Source organism: Anser anser (assembly GCF_964211835.1).
Source record: "Anser anser genome assembly, chromosome: 3".
Classification (NCBI taxonomy): domain Eukaryota; kingdom Metazoa; phylum Chordata; class Aves; order Anseriformes; family Anatidae; genus Anser; species Anser anser.
Genome location: NC_139722.1, coordinates 116,499,959 through 116,517,125, shown reverse-complemented (window position 1 = coordinate 116,517,125; position 17,167 = coordinate 116,499,959). Strand labels below are relative to the sequence as shown.

The window sequence follows — 17,167 nt, the reverse complement described above, 5'->3', positions numbered from 1 at the left end:
GTGCTTAAAAGCTGGAGGATTAACTCTTCCAGCTCGTGCCTGGGTCTCGCTGTGTTGCTTTCAGCTGGTGATGGGGAGACAGCAGGGAACACCACCGCGGGGCAGGAAAGGTGCTCAGCTCTCCGAGTGCTGCAGTGCTGGCTTCAGCAGGAGGCCCAAGGCTGGATTTGAGTCCCGGGCTTTAGCTCTGGGCCATGGAGTGAGCAGTGAGACCAGCGCAGGTCTCAGCAGCTGGGGTTGTCCTGCAAGGACTCATCTATAACACGGGGAGGGACCAGGGAGCACCTCAGCCTGGGGCTTTGCACCAAGGTCTCCCCAGGATATGGAAGCTGAGGCATGCAGAGCCTGCTTTGCCCTCCTGCTCGAGGAAGGAGGTTTTGCTGGCTGCTCGGCCGATCTCTGGAAACAATAGAAAGAGCATTGCCGATTGCAACATATTTCACTTAGCTCAGTACTGTCCAGATGATGTATTCTTAGTCCTAATTAGGTTGTTCAAAGCCTAGTTTTTGTGAATAAGCCATCATTGTGTGAAGATTGGCCTGACAGTCCTCTGGCCTGTTCATTCACAAATCTTGCCTGTTGCTTCGTTTCGCATTAACTCATTAGGGGTTTCCTCCTGCAAGTGGAGAGAGGTATGAGCAGCGTTGCATGCGATGTGCCACCTTGGATGCATGAAAATCAGGGTATGGCTGATTTCAGCCCACTTGGGTAAACCTTGCCGTTCTGTAGGAGCTCGTCCTCTGCCCCAGGAAGTTTGCAAGGGGCTGGCCTGCAAAGCGAGAGCCTGTTTCGGGGGGGTGCTGGGGAAGTGACTGTAGCCAGCTTTTGTCTGGCAGCACTTGGACTGCAGGCACACGGATTGCTTTTCGGAGTCTGCTACTAATTCATGTGTGCATAACTCCTACTGGCTGGACTAAATCGAGCTCTGTAAAATGTATTTATTAATACTTACTTCCTAGGGCTGTTTATTTAAATGTTTGCAAAAGGCTTTGGAACGCGAAGCAAGGGAAGAGCACAGACTCCGGCGCTGAATCTTAAGCACTGGCAGTGGAGATACTTGGCAGAAACCAGCGGTAGTTTTCCTCGGGAAAACAAAAGGTAGTGCCCGTGCCATCTCTGTCGCACGACCATCTTCCAAAGGGCGATTTTTTTAAAAAAAACAACACAGCAAACCATGGTGTTTTAAAGAGAGAAGGCAGCAATGCTGAGAAGGAGGGCTCGTAGCTCTCAGTGCAGCCGCGGTGCGAGTGGCACATGTTGCTGCTGGGCTTTCCCCCGGCGGGGCTTTGCTCAGCTCCTGGCGGCAGGAGCAGAGGTGGGCGATGCCGGGGGAAAGCCAGGGCTGGTGGTGGGCGAGTGCCCGACCTGGCGAGGGGCTGGGGAGCACGCTGCAGCCCGCAGCCTCCTGGGGAAAAAGTTGCATGCAGCGGAGGAGATAATATTTCACCTCCCCGCGGGTCGGTTGGTTCTCGGCAGAGTGCTCTCTGCTTGAGATTTGAGGATTTGCAGACAGACAAACTCCACAACCCGGCAAAGGTCAGTCTAAATATCAGGCAGATAAACAGCACCTTCACCGTAAGCACACCGCCGATTTATGGTGCTCAATTTACTCTTTCCTTTACATGACAAAGTGAAGCACATGCTTCTTCAGAGGGCGGCAGCTGAAAAATTTAAAGTAACATAACTTCCTGAGGTGGATTTAAAGAAATATGCTTTCCTGTGGCCACAGACTGCTTCCTCTTTATTTTTTTTTCTCTCTGACTATTTTGCTTTGGGGAATTTCTCCTTCCTGACCCCCCAGCCCTGCAGAAGAACGTGACACCTGTGCCTTGCTTCTGCTTTCATACAGAACCCCCGCCTTTACTTGAGATTTAACAGCACGATTGTACAACACAACCAAGAGTCCTGTGAATCGCTAGCAATGGGAGTTTTGCACGATTGATTTCCATAAGATCAGGTTGGGATAAGGGGAACAAGGCATAAAAAAATTTCAAAATCTTCATTTCTGCTAGTTCTGCTTAGGTAAAGCAGAAACCTGGGAAATTTAATTTTGTACAGAAAACGCTGAAGTTAATCAGTTCTTAGGGGCATCCGATTCCCATTAATAACATAGCTCCTTTATGCCAGGTGAAATCCTCATCACCAGACTTCGCCTGCTCCATCTTCTGCAGAGCCCACATTTTCCCATGACCCATGAAGTGTCTTTGAAGTGAATATAAATTATGCTACAATGCAAATACACCTTTTACAGTCCTGGACTGGGGAGAAGGAGCCACAGGAAATCAGGATCAGACTCCCCTTAATTTTCTTGTTACTGATCATGCAAAAAGATCTATGTAATTAAAACTTTTTTGTAGGTAGTAAAAGTTTCTGAAAGCAGAGTGTGTGCCAAACACTTTTTTAAGCTAAACTCTATTTCGTTAGTCAAATAATCAAGGTAATAATACCACTGTGCATCATAAAAGCAGAGAAAACCATGGTATTTCCACTCTTTAAAAATATATTAAAAATGAGATTTAGTGTTTTGATTTGGGTTGCGTATTTTAGTTTGCTTGTTTTTCTGTTTCTGTGGGCAGAAGTCCTGTATATGTACTCATCAAGACTGGGCTCTGTCCATGGCTAGGAATTGTGGGTGTCCCTGCCTTGGATGCTTGGATTTTGTCAAGTTGGACTCATTTGCTTTTAACCCAACTCATAGAGTAGCTATTTAGTCAATGTGTGCAAAATGAATTTTAGTAGCACGGCACACTTGATGCATTTAATATTTTTTATTTTTTTTAAAGCTACCTCTGAGGCCCTGCAAGCTAGCATTTGCCAAGAATATATATGGCTGTAGGCTGCTGGTTGCAGCCATTGATGCCAACGGAGCAAACCCTGGTTCAGTTAGCTGGGTCCCTGTTTGTTGCTGCAGCCTTGAAATTACGCAAGTTATCTGCCTAGTCCGTACTCTTAATGCAAAAAAAAAAAAAATCTGTAAAGTTTTATAACACAATAAAATAATTGTAAACTTAAGAAAAATGCAAATATTAGCTTAGTTGCTTTGAAGTCTCTTCTGAGAATTTGTACTTCAGAAGGATGCCCCGCACAGGTTTTGCAGTCAGAAGAAAACACTTAGGTGCAGAGGGGAAGGAAACCAAACTTCCTTATCTCTTCCATGTTTTACAGGCTTTGGAGGGCTGAGGGGCGTGATTTTATTTTTTTTTTAGGAAAGACAACATTTTCACCGTTAAAGCTTAAAGCCAACTTTTAGCACCTTAAATTCAAGTTTGATGCTTTATATTCTGTTTCCATTCCTGTTTTTGAAGAAACGCTGCTTGCCTTGGCAGCATGGCAGAGCAGCGAGCAGGAGGCAGCCAGGCTGGAGCAGCAAACTCGAGCAGAGAGGTGAGGACCCAGGTGTCTGTGGTGGTGGGCACCAAACGTGTGCGTAGCTCCTGGTGACTGCAGCTCCCCACGGCACAAACCCCCTGGGTGCCAGCACGGACAGGTCCCCCTACTGCATCTCTACAGCCCCTCCACTCCTGCGCAGGAGATGGAAGAGTGACACGCTATTAAAATTGGTTATTCTAGATAGCTCACCTCAAAAGGCACCAGGGATTTGATATAATTACGGGAGTATTCCCCTGCTACCCATGGTAGGGGCAGTGGAGATGCGATGCCATATTGTGCTACTGACAGCGCCCAGCGTATCTTTAAGTTGTAATTGAAATATCATCCCAAAACGATTTTTTCTAGTAATTTTTGACCCAGTCTTCCATGACCTCAGCAGACAGCCTGACAATTAGGGCTGGATGTGCATCCACTGAGTAAGGAAGTAAATGACTCCATCAGTGTGTAGGCACATTTGTATCCTAACATGAACACTGACTACTGTCCTTCTCGTGCAAAAATCACGGGCCGCAATGACAATTAATAATTAGTATCCTTTGGAGGAAGTTAGTTTGTAAGCTGTTTACAAGCTTAGCCAAACTTATGGGCCGTTTGCAAGTCGGCTGCTCTAAACCCATGCTGTGCATGGGCTGGAGCTGGCCAAGCATCTGGGGCAAGGTCTTATGGCACTGCTCGGTGTTGTCAAGAAACATCGCATTTTCTTTTCTCTTCTTGGGGTATCTTTGGGTGATTTTCCCAGTCCTGGCATCATGGAAGGGAAGGAACAAAGAGACGTGCGGTGTTCCTGCATTTCTGCTGTGCCACTCGTGTGGGTTTTGCTGGTTTTCCCAGCGTCGGGGCTGTGCTCTCATGCCCCCGGTGCCTGAGCATCGCGACCTGAGCACTGCCGGGTTCCCTTGGCGACTGGAGCTGGGCTGGTGCAGAGCATCTCTTCCTGGCTCTCACCAAGGACTGCTACGGAGCTGGGCAGTGAGATCACCCATGAGCATCGCAGGCAGGTGCTTTACTTCGGCTCGGCTCACGCGGCGTGGAAACGCACCTGCTGGGCATGGTCCTCGCCAGGCCCCTGAACCACACCATGCTGCAGCTGCCGAGGGAAGCAGCAGGCATGGGAACATGCAGTGCATCCTGCTGGGGCGAGCACATCCTGATGGACGGGGCGGCTTTCCCTCTCGGGAAAGGCTCGAGTGGTTGAGTGCATACACTAAAATACTAGATGCAGCTAAGCTTCTGATAGGGATTTGTTATGTGAATTTTTGCATTATATGTTGAAGGTGAGCCTTGCATTTCTTGGTCACTGGGCAGTGAAAGGAGCTATGCTGGCTTCTGTGGTCCCTGCTTTCTTTTGGTTGAGGGCTGTCTGCATCTGCGTTTCATCTCATGGGGACGCTTCCCTGCTGAGCAGGCCTGATGCTACCCACAAGGCAACCTGCTGATCATCAGATAAGCTGCGGGCTCTGCGTCGCTGCGGCAAGGCAGGGGCTGCTGCTGTTCCCCAACTGTTGGTGAAGGAATGGCAATTTGTTTTTCTCAAATGACCTAATCCTGTTAAGGGCGAGCAGTGACATAAGCACAACAGTAAACAGCATTAGTGTCACTGAGGGCTCTGCGAAGTGTTGGATCGTCTTCATCTGTGGTGGCTGGAGGTTTTCTTTCCTTCGCACAAAATGCTATCGATGATCTAGGTTCCACCCTGTACGGCTGTTTATCTCGGTGTCTCCCAGGGTGTTAGCACGGAGCATGCCTGCTGTGCCACGGGGCAGGGGAAGGCGGTGGAGAGAGAGATTAACCTGCAAATGATTTCCTTGTGCTAAAATTGATCGTGCCAAGTCAAAGCCAAAAAAGATGATGCAAGCGCTTTGGAAAGGCTGATTTCAGCTCAGTCATGTGTCCATCAAGAAGAAAATCTGTCCCCTTACAACACTTTTCAGTTAAACACCCTAAGAAATGAAGCACATCCTTCCTTTCCACCCAAGTTAGTCACGTCACTTTTGAAAACGACCTCATGCTGCTTTCTGAACTTTTAAACCTAGTTTGAACTGAGGACGCTGGTGTCTCCATTGTGGTCCCACCCATGTCAAGGTACAGCCTCACGCCAGCGTTAACAGCAGTATTGAGCCCCTGCATTGCGAGCACCTCATCGCACCTCCACGTCCCTGCTGCGCTACAGGCAACACCGGGCAGTGCTGGCTCCGCATGGCAGTGAAAAGCCAAAACGTTTCTCCTGGTTTGCCCAGCAAAAAGCCGGCAGGCTTTCCCCACAGCTCACAGGAGAGAATCACCTTTGGAAAAAAGAGATTGGATATCTGTAGAAATGGACAGGGAGACCCATGGCCAAAGGAACTCCTCTGCAAACCGTCGCTGGAGTTTCCTTTTTCTCCATTTTGCTGGATTTCAGATCAGCCCTTGGGTCGGTCCCACCGGGCTGCAGGAGCATGCCCTGTACCCGACGGTGCCGAGTGACATTCGGGATCCATCCTTATAGAAGAAGTCAAAAAAACATACAAATCCAAGGTGGTCACCGTGGATCACTCCCCTCTCTCGAAGGCACTGTTAGGAAATAATGCAGAAAGCAGGGCGCTTATCTGCTGGCATTCCTGCGTGCCAGCAGCGCCGCGGCCTTATCGGAGGCCCGGGCGTCCTGCGGCACCTGGCTGTGGGGAGGTCAGCGCCGGGGCAGCTCTGCTCTCGGCTCTGCTCCCTCCCCGTCGCCCTGCGGCAGCCGTCAGGGTCGGTCCGCGGGAGCGCCGAGGGGCCTGGAGATTGTTAAGCGCCGAATTTTGTTTACTCCCTCTTTTATACGAGCATATTTCACAGGGCTCGGAGCAGGGGAAGAGCCCGGCCGCTCGCGGAGCGAGCATCCTCTCCGCATCCATTTTAGGACTGTGCCTCCTGCGAGCAGTTATCTCGGGGGAAGGAGCCGCGGGGCTGCAGACGGGGCTCTCGAGCGTGGGGCCGCCGGGGCGGTTAAAATATCGCCTCGCCGCTGCCAGGGATTTTTCTTCCCCTTATGAAAACAGAGTGGCCTCTGAATGTCAGCCCAGCCTGCCTGTCAGTTCTCAGCTGCACCATGGGATAAAGCTGCTGATCCCTTTTATCCCCTTCTGGGAGTAGTATTAATAGTATATTCATTTTTGTTCCATTTATAATTCATTACTGCACAGTTATTTGGATTTACTTGCGTTAAAAGGCATAACGAGACAAAAACTTAGCTGGTTATGAGCCTGGGGAGGAGAGGAAGGCGCTTCCCCTCCCTCCGGCCCCGTCATGCCTCCAGGGCTGGCGGGAGCTGCCGGCCAGGGCCGGGGCCGGGGCGAGCAGGGCAGGAGGGAGGTGGCTTTGTCCCTGTGGTGCCTGCAGCTTCGGAGGTCACCGCTGCCCACGGTGTTGCCACCGGAGCCATGGGAAGATCCGCATTACTTCCGCGCAGAGTGGCGTGTTCCTGGACCAATGCATCCAAATCTCACCGAATTTCGCTGCAAATCTAGCTCCTGCTGGGTGTTTGTGATCCCTCCTTACAATGGAAATGTTTGTTCTAAACAGACAGCGGCATGCATTTAAAAAAACAGATAAAAAAATTCTCCTTATTGTTTTGACCTCCTCCCCCGCTGTGCTTTTATCCGCTCGCAGTGGTTTCAGCGCTGGCTTGCCTCTGGGCATTGCAGGTTCAGGGCCAGGGGGACTGCTCTGCCCACGGCACACGCTCCAGGAGAGGCCCAGATGTTTGGAGAAAGAGAGGGGAAAAAAAAAAAAAAGCTGCATTTTTTTAAACCACCTTTACGCTTTCCTGCTCCTGGGGCCAGCCCCCTGCATAAGATAAAGCAGCCTGGAGTCTGCTTTATCTCACCCCCAGCTGCCCACCGTCCCAGGGGACGCTCTGGCAGGGGGCTCAGCCGGACACAGCAGCTCCGGGCCGTGCTCCTCGTCCCCAGCACGGAGGGATGCCAGCTGGGGAGAGGACCGGGCCCCGGGGGCCAGCACTCACCCCACAGCCAGCCAGAGTCACACAGAGCAGCTGGGGCCAGCGCTGGGCCCTGTGGTCCAAGGGGCTTTTGTTTGTTTGTTTTTAAATATTTATTATTATTTTTTTAACACTCCCCCCCCAAGTTGACAGGCTGCTTTCCCAGGCCAGGGTCTAGTGGGTCCCTTCTCCAGCCTGGCCTACGTGGGAAGGAACTTGCCCTTGCAGTTGCTCCCACAGATGGTGCTGGTGCCCCTGCGCTGCCCCCCCGCGCTGTGACCGCCTATGGTTTTGTAGCTGGCTTAAATTAGCTGCTGATAGAGGCCTGGCAAGGTCACTCTAGACGGTCACCTCCAAGGTCTGCTTTCTGGAGATTGCTAACGCACGAGCAGGAAGTTTTGTTTTGCAGACAGGCCTGTGAGGAGTGCTGCAGACGGAGCAGCCAGCCGGGGCCTCTTTGATCCCGGTCACTGAGGGATTTTTGCACATCTTTGTAAGAGCCCCGCTCCCAGCCACCCCCCTCATCCTGCCTTGACCCAGCCGCCCCCTTCCCAAAGGGCGTTTGCAGGTGCAGAAACAGGGCTCCTGGTGCAGTCCCAAGGTGAGAAGCCCAGAGTCCCCACGGAGGACCCCGCGGGTGGCTGCCTGTAGCTGCCCTGTCGGTTCGGCACCCGCAGGCTGGGGTGCTCTGGGCCCGCTGGAGAAGGGCCTTGTGCTCGGCTCCCTGCCTCTGGTTTCATTCTGCACCACTGTGGGCCAGAGGGCCTGGGGGGTACCAAAGGCTCATCTAGTAGACACAGTGATTACTCAGGGTTCGTATTTATAATGCATACTGAAAAGATGTTTTCTATTTAATTTCAATAAAGTATTTCTGGTGAAGCTCTGTATGTTCCCAGATACAGGAAAAATGGCAATATTTATGTCCAAATACTTTCCAAAATTCGTTAGTACTCTGGGCTAGATAGTGATCTTACCTTCACCAGAACAGCCTGGCCTCCGTCCCCTGATTTCGGAAGAGTTACCCTAGGTTTGGCTCAGCATAACTGAGAGCAGAGCTTAACTGTATCCTGTAAAACTTCTTAGCCCATCCTGCTAAGATTTATCTTATCTTCACTGTTAAAGAAGTCATTGCCTTTCCTGCAAATTAGACAGGAGAAGCACAGTGTGTAGATAAAGAGTTCCTTTTTTTCCGTTTTTTTTTTTTTTTTTTTTCCTTCCAAAAACACGGCTTAAAAAAAGGAGAAATAAAGCCAGGTGTGAACCCTGCACCACATTAGTGCTGCTCTCACCTTCAAAAAAGGCCAAAACCGGAGGCCAGCCGCCCGTCCCAGAGCATCGCTGGTGCTTCTGCCCTCGCCCAGCCACAGGAGCAGCACCTGTGCTCCAATTTTTGCTTCGCTTTTGTTCCTGGCACCATTTTGAACGGCACACAGGGGGTACGGTGGGGAAGTGCGTCCCCCGGTAGGCACCGCCAGCGATTGCCTCCCCTTCTGAACCCCAGCTCCCACTGACTTTGTCCACCCATTGGGTCTGGCTTTGGGGTCTAACATATTTGCAGAAGGGGAGCAAGGCCCCAGACACGAAGGGGAGAGGGGGCAGGGAAGCTGCTGGCAGCCCCGCTAACAGGAGCACGGTTTGCAACCCCATTCACACGCATTGTCTGGCATTGTTGTACCAGACACGCTCCATTCACGGCCCCTCTCTTGTCCCCTTTCAGCAAGTGCCCACTGGTCCTGCTCTGTTTGCCGGCAAGAATGAGCCGCCGGGAGGAGGAATGTTTCCCAGACGGAGGGTGAGGAGGTCAGTCTGGACCGCTGGACATGTGCGGCGCGAGGCGCAGCCGTGGCATGTGAAAGCAGGGCGCTCCTTTGAGGGGCTGGCGGCCGCTTGTGGGGGTTTGTGCTGCAGAGCGCAATTCAGATCATGAGATTAGCTGTCAGGTCATCTGCTGTGAAATCCATTATGAAAAACACCCGGAAACTGACGCTTGACTTGAAATCCTTAGTTTGCTAAATTGCAGAAATTATCTTTGGAAGGTTTTGTCAGATACATGTATGTATTATATATTTATACACACACACACATACAAAATAATGTTTGCAGTAATGCCTCATGCAAAATGCTAGCTGAATAAATCTGTCACTGAAACTTCAATTCCAGATTACTACACTCCAAGATCTGCTATTATAAGTGAAAACACATCTTTAGAAAGTTCACAACAATCTGAAGTAGATGAGCTATTGAAATGCAATAGAAAATCTACCCCTTACGGATTAGTCAAACAATGAATGTAGTCCTGCACGTAAACATTGTCTAACTGTATTGGCAGGGTAAACGGTGCCTGATTTACTGCTACAGGAATAGGCGGCATTTCCTCAGACTATGAATACAAATATAAATTATCTCGAGGAAAAATGCATTTCTAATCTGGAAACGTGGTCAAGCAATTCAAATACTGGTAACAAATCAGTCAATTACCTAATTATTAAACATTTCCAATATTATTATTGGTCTCTGGTAGCAGCAGTGTACAATTTGCCAGAAAAGAAATCCTTACTAGATCCTGAAGTACTTTTAGAAGTAGTTTTAATCCATGGACGTCCTGAAAAGCCACAACCCTGAGCCAGGGAGATCAAAGAGGAATGAAGAGGCTGGTTTTTAGGATTTCAGAGATGTCTTTTCTTGTTTGTTGTTGTTACCTCTCTTTGTGTTTTCAAACTGCATGCTGCCTTGCGTGCATTATGGATTTATGCAGTAATAGCCACGTTTACCTTTGCAGCCATTTGAATGTAGCAGCAAAGCATGAACTCTTGATGGAGGGAAAGAAAAAAGAAAAAAAAGAAAGAAGCAGAGCAAGGTAGGCATTACTCTGTCTGTTGAGGAAGAGCAGTTTCTGTTTGTGCAAATCATTTCCTTGTCTTCCACTCAGACTTCTCAAAGAGCGCTCTCAGTCCAGTACATTTTGATGGAAATAGCTGAGGTATAAAGACACGGAGAAAGGAAGAACTTAAATTTGTGGTAGACAGAAAGTTTGGATCATTTGAGTCAAAGCCACTGAAATCCTTGCCAAATTGCTTTTAAAATTTATTGTGCTCCCAAAGACCCTTGGTACCAAGCGCAGTATGCTTATGTGCCCGTGCCACGATGCTGCATGCAAAAGGAGCTTTTATTCACCCTTCTAAAAATGACTAACTTAGGTGAGGGGAGTGGTTTGGGCAGGTTTAATTAATTCTCTGAAGTTGTACACATGCACATGAGCATGTGCCTGCGCGCGCACACACAGAGCAGATTTTTAGTGTCTCTTAGAGTATCTGCATCGTCCCAAACCAGCTTCAGACCTGACCGAAATAAACTGGCATCAAAAAAAACATCAAACCAACGTGGCCGTGACTGGCAGATGCAGCAGCAAACACTCGTGCAAGGCAGAATCGGTCTCGCCCGACACAAGTGGATCGTGCAAGTCATGGATGAGCGTGTCACCATTGTACTTTTTTATTTGCATAAAACAATTACCCCATGGACAGTAGCTTTGGAGTTGTCTAGACAACATGCTTTTGATGGTATCACTGACCTCAGACACACTGGGCTAGCTCTAAATTAGCAATGAGCAGGGCTGGAGGGATGTATTATGGTAGTTATAAACCATAAGAAGGTATTTAAATAGATAGATAAGACACATGCAAATCTTTTCATTGCCATGACAACCATCTTGATATAGGTTTTCCATATGTAGCAAGAAGGGCAGAGCAAAAGGCACTGGAAAAATAGCAAGAACGTGTAATGATAATGAACCCTGACAGTGTATTAGTCTAGATTTTGGTCACTTATTAACTCTTAATAGAATACAAACTTCTATAGTAATACAGTGTTCAGTGGGTCAGGGAGCAATTACTTATAAACCTTTGCTATAAGGATCTCTGCTATATGGCTATACCTAATGTACCAATTCTTCACAAATTGATCTGACTGATTAAAAAACACTTTGCTATTAGATGTAAATTGCTTAGCTGCTCAAAAGTGCTTTGCAGGGACAGGTTGCACAAAGCATGAAAATATGTCATTTATGGACATCTCTTTATTTCCCTCCTGGTTTTATTGGCTGGGTGAGGAACCTCGTAAATCTGAATTCTGCAGACAATTGTCAAGGGACAGGTGGGACCGCCAATTTCAAAAGGGAAACATGCTCCAAGCCCCCCAATACGCATGTCAGCCCTCCGCACGTTACCTGTGTGAGCAGACCAGAAGTGGGTATTTGTCCTTTTATATCCATCCCTCTCACGGTACAGATCTTCATTTCTTCTAAGTGTAAAACCAGTAGTTTGAAGGCCAGCTCACGGCTCTAATGATGCCTCCGGTGGCCAGCCAGGGTCCCCTCCAGCAGCGTGTTTCTCAGATAGATGTGCAGGATGAAAGCAGCCGCCAAAGCCTGGACCTAGAGGCATGTTGTCCAACCTGTCTGCATCCTCTGTGCTAGTCCCCACTCAGTCTGGAGATGTTGTGGCGCAGGTGGCCCAGGTGGGAAAGACACAGCCTCGCTACCCCGCTTCAAACAGTTCTCTCCGCAGATCAGCTGCGTCGGTAGAGATTGGGGCCTTTGGAAATGAATTGTGGTTAACCTTGCAGGTTTTTCTTTTCCTTGATGGATCATGAGACTGAGCCCTCGTTGCTGCCACTTGCCGTATGTCTAACGGATGGTTTTGTTTCGGTGTCAAAGGGTGTTCAGAGGCGGGTGGCCTGCATCGTGCTTTCGCATTGCCCCATTTCCTTCCACCCCGGCAGGCAGCCGGGTGCCCCCTCCCCAGCCCAGCCCTGGGCTCCCGGGGCTCTGAATCTGTTGGAGCCTCCGTGTCCTCTCCTGCTGCCTCCCTCACTGATTTCTTCCTATCACATTCCACATAAAAGTCTTGTCCTCCTTGTCGGAGCCCTTCCTAAAATGCTGTCCTTTTATTTATGTTTTCAGACAATAGTTATGGCCAGCGGCATCAGGCTTCTACTGTACAGCTCCCCACAAGACCCATGCTAAGCATCCTCCTTTGGACTCCTTTTGGGCAGTGACACCTCCAAGGCCTTGGAGATGGCGAGGCAGGTAAGGTGTTACAACAACTGCTTTTTTTTTTTTTTTTACTGTTGCTTTGTGTTCCTTCTCTCTGTCCAACATGTGAGGTAGATGGGAAGCAATTTGGGTGGGCACCGTCCTCTCCTGCAATGTGCAGCACCGAGCACAGCAGCTCCAGCTGAAACCCTACGAGTGGTACCATGGTGCAGAGAATAATTAAAAATCTGCACTCGTTTCCCAGATGAGATACACTCCTGTAGTGTGTAAATCAGTCACAGTCCTGAAGGAATAATCCAGGCAGGATAATTGCGCAGGGGAAAGGCCCCAGGCGTAATAGGGGTTTGCATCAGCAATGCCTTTTCATCCATCTGTCTTCTGACCAGAGCTAGAGAGGGCCAGAATTTGACTTATAAGGATGTTTTGATCAACTGATTATTTTAGTGACAGAGCTCCTGAAGTATACATACACACATACGCAAAATATCGTATTTGTGTACAGGAACAGCCAGGAGCCAGAGACTAAGAGGTTTCTTTCTTCAAAGATTAATCTGTTTAAGATCTACCAGTTCCCTTATAATCCTGGAGAATTTGGCCATCAGCTTGACTGGGGGAAGTATCTCACCATGAGCGATCATCTGCTGAACACAGTGGAAGCAGAAACAGGCCAGAGAAGAATCTGACTCAGAGCGGACATACAATGATATAGTTTATTGGTATATTGTCATTAGTTACTGATTAGATTTGAAGAGCACTGCCCGTGGTCAGCATTTGGTTGTGCTGTTCAGGTGTGCTGGGAGCCCTGCACCACACCTCCAAGGCATATGCTATTTTTTGGAGTCATCTGGGGAAGGTTAAAGGTGCTGAAGATGACTGGTACCAAAAAGTATCCCAAGTATGAACGTGAAAGCAATGCAAGGGCAAATACATTTTTCCTGCAGTCATGTGCTTTTTTTTTAAGTCCCGTGTAACATATGTGCTACTAATAACTACGCTGTTGAGAAGTGTATTCTGAAGTTTAGAAGAGGCATTTTGGTGCTGTGGAGGAGAAAGAGTCTATGGCAGAGTCCACCCATGTATTTTCTTTTTAAGATCATCTAAACTTTACTGAAGACTAAGCGCAGAACTGAAAATGGTTGGTACTGACACTCTGGGGCATCCTCTGTACTGAAGTCTCTATTTCTTATCCTATTCTGACTGACAAATTTTGGGGTGTTATTTTGCCTTTTAGATAATCAGATATCTTTTGACATCTGGGAATTTAATTAACAGCTTTTGCATGTATTTAAAGCAAAGTAAACGTTCCCTGAGCCTCTTGATGGTGAGGAGCAATCTTACTTATGAACACTGGCACCTGTCATGTTAATTTGTACAAAGTTTGTGATTTATCTTAAAAGAACACATTACACAGTGGATTTGGAGGAGTTAAAGGGAATCTGCAGGGTGACTTTAATCTTTATGTCTTTATATACTTGAGGGCATTTTACTGCACCTCTGCACTGCTTTCACTACACAATCATTTTCTGCTTTAGAAATGTAGCCATTTGGATCAATAGTTACAGTACAATATATTGTACTTCTGATGGCAGCCTCGCAGGACAGTTAAGAAGCACTGTAGTAATTTCGCAAAATGCTTGGCTACGCTCTGAAATATAGTTTTAAAAGTAAAGTTGGCAAAACATGCACTGCGCAAAATTTACAAGAGCTCTAATGAAATTGTACTTACCCTACTTACTTTTATTAAAACTAAATTAGGAAAAATGGGATGTAAAGGGATGTTCCTTGCTTGAAACGTGGCTGTTTTAATAGGAAGCATTAAGCACTAAGGACCAGGCTATCTGCCGCTCTGAATTTGTTGCAGCAATAGTTTTAAACTCCTGTGGAATAGTGCTGGCTTATTTGGAGGGATTTCTGAAGGGGGAGATTTCTAACTAATGTGATGAGTGTGCGTTTTCCAGGCTTGATTTAAAAGAAAGGAAAAGAAAAAGGATATTAGGAGACATTCGCTGAGTACACGGAACAAAAAATAAAAGGGGATCTAAAAATATACATCCCTTAAAGTGTTAAAAAATGTATCCTTCACGTTGAGGATTTTACAGTAAATTCTTTATCTATAAACAAACCGGGTTATCACAGCTGTTTATTGTACTGCTAGCCCTGATCCTAACCTTTATGTCTTTATTGCTTACATACCATTCCCTTGTTTATACGTCTGTACCAGCCTGTGCCCTTGAACTTGGCCCCCGTGAGCCCTGACCCGGCGCGCTCGCTCTCTCACGCGGGTCACGTCGGCACTCGGTGAGTGGGAGATGGGGCCGGCGGGCAATTACCAGCCACCCCAGCCACCTCGTGGCCACCCGCCGCCAGGCAGACCACTGCCCACAGTCCTTGGCGCTGCAGCCCCAGCACCCCGGCCAAGCTGCGGGTTACGGCGGGGAAGCAGAAAGAGAAAGCAAAGTTGGGCAGGAGGAAAGGGCAGAGGGGATCCCCTTTGAAGGGCTCTTCCTGCCTCGGTGCCAGCTGCACCGCCTCGCAGAACTGCCCAGGAGCAGCACTGGTGGTCTAGGAGATGGGAGCGGGGCGATGCTGCTGCAGAGCTGTCTGTCCCCTGCCCCTTTCCACTGCCCAGCTCAGGCCTCGGCGGGGTGTGTAAGAAATGAAGGCAGAGCTGTGTGCTGTGTGCTCTTCCGCCTTTGTTTTTTTTTTTTTTTTCCTCCTCCGGCTGATAAGCTGACAGCCAGGCATGCCTTGTTCTGATAACTCAGCAAAGTTTGGTTTTTGTGCAGACAAACAGCCTGTGCCCTCCAGCATCCTTGCCAGCAAGGCTTGAAGGGCAGGACGGAGGGGTTAGCGAGGGGATAAGTGGGGTCGGGGATGCAGCTGGGAAGATCTGCCTTCAGATCAGTGACAAACTTCACCAGTAAGCCGAAAAGCGCATTGCAAAAACCCTGATGTCCCGCATGGCGGATTTCAGGGCATAAAGGATTTTGGCTCAGCTGGATGGGCTGCGTCAGAGTGTTTGCCACCGAGAGCACAGCCGGGGCACGCGGTGGCGTGAGATGGGCTCTCCAAAACACAGGCAGCACCGAACACGCTGGGGCAGGCCGGCGTCGCTGCGTACGGTGAGCCTTTCTCACAGCTCCTCAAAGAGGTCACACCGATCTTGGTTTCAGTTAGTGGAACAGGATCTTCACTAAAAACAAACCTCCTGGTGAAAACATCTCCGGGTCTGAATCAAATCCTTCATTTGCTACTAAAAATAATGTCAATGAATGGAAGAATTCACCAATTCTCCCAGGGAAAAGAAAAGATGATCCCATTAACCTACATTACAGCCATCACCATTAAGAGATACCATTAACCTGCAGTTCCCACACTGTCTTGTCAGAGATACTACAGTCATCCCTATAATTTCGAAGACGCTACTGTCATCACTATAATTGTGTGGCAACTCCTGGCGAAAGCTGACTTTTTAATAGGGAGTACTGCAGCCAAGTACTTGTTGGATTATAAGGCCCAATCCACATATCCTTGCAGGAGTGTTTTGGCTGTTCATGCGAAGCCCAGTCCAAACCAGGCTGCAGCAAATGCAGAGGCGGCTGTGCACATCTGTGGGCTTTGGATCAGGGCTCCAGAATAGGATCGAGTCCCCCACTATACAAAATTATAGGATTTTACTGTCTTACAAGGTCACAAGCAGTCACAGTAGATCAATACAGAGGATGATACGAGTATCAAGAGCTATAATGACATAATATCGTGTTTTAGAAGATGTTGTTTCACTTTCTAAAGTAACAGATACATTTTCAGTGACTGTTCTTCACACATTTATTGATACTCAGCCACTGAAACGAGAGTGCTAATGAATACCCATATTTGGTGGATAAGTTTAACCGAACACTACTAGTTGGAGAATTGGAATGTTATTGTTTAATATAAATTATATATATATTTACATATACATGGGCAATAGTCTACTCTCTGAATATATTCTGTTTACTTTACACATTTAGGCTTCTGTTACTAGCATTCTGGTGAGTTCAGTAATCAAATTTTCGTATATCCAGAAGCGTGATTTTTCCTCAGCTTTTCACTTTATGCAGTCTTTATATTTACCAGTCCAAGATGTTGTTTTGTTTGTTCTTGTGGTTTTGGTTTTTTTTGCATGGTTTGTTTGTTTACTTGTTTTCCTCAGAGGAAGGAACTGCACAGAAGCCAGTGTCGTTTTGCAGTAAAGGAGCCAGAGTAGTCCTCAGTACCTCATAATTTGTCTTACTTCAGGTTCTTAATGTGGCCATAAGCAAAAAATTCAATCTCTCTGCCTCAGTTTCCCATCTGTAAGGTAGTGGTAATACATACATTACTCTCACGAGTAGCTTGAGGATATATTCAGTATTTGCTCACTGCCCTCAGGCTCTGGAGAAGAATGGTTTCAGAGGAGGCTTTCATTGGCAATGAGCTGTTGGGAATGCACAAATCTCACACAGTCTTAATGCCGGTACCCAGGGGAAGAAATTTCCCTTTTCCTTCCACAGCAGCTCAAAAGAATTGAAAAGCTCTTGGTAACATCACCAAAGCAAAAGAATTTAGCGAGCTTCATGTATGAAACTAGACCAGGCAATACAGAGTCCAAGGTTGTAGGGTCTTTTCCTCATTGGGATGCTTTAAAAAAGGCAATAAATAACCTTTTCTGACTAAATATGCTTCCTACAGTGCAGCTCCAGTAGCATAAGGGTTAACCAAGCCCTAAGAATGTGGTTGAT

At 47.9% G+C, this 17,167-nt stretch overlaps 1 protein-coding gene across 3 annotated transcripts in view; it reads left to right on the top strand.

Annotated features, from left to right (window-relative positions):
* Positions 1–973: 973 nt before the first annotated feature.
* Positions 974–17,167, top strand: part of LOC310897016 (uncharacterized protein) — a gene marked incomplete at its 5' end in the record, with an annotated part of 77,873 nt that continues 61,679 nt past the window's right edge. For 2 of the 3 annotated variants that reach the window (XR_014581983.1, XR_014581984.1), the window contains 3 exons: positions 9,017–9,151; positions 10,131–10,208; positions 12,312–12,437. Coding sequence is in view for 1 of the 3 variants with exons in the window: in XM_083830111.1 (XP_083686237.1) it covers positions 974–1,098; positions 3,306–3,384; positions 9,069–9,151; positions 10,131–10,208; positions 12,312–12,318 (372 nt within the window). Of the gene's footprint in view, positions 1,099–3,305; positions 3,385–9,016; positions 9,152–10,130; positions 10,209–12,311; positions 12,438–17,167 lie in introns of those variants that run through there. The other variant, XM_083830111.1, reaches the window with a different exon arrangement.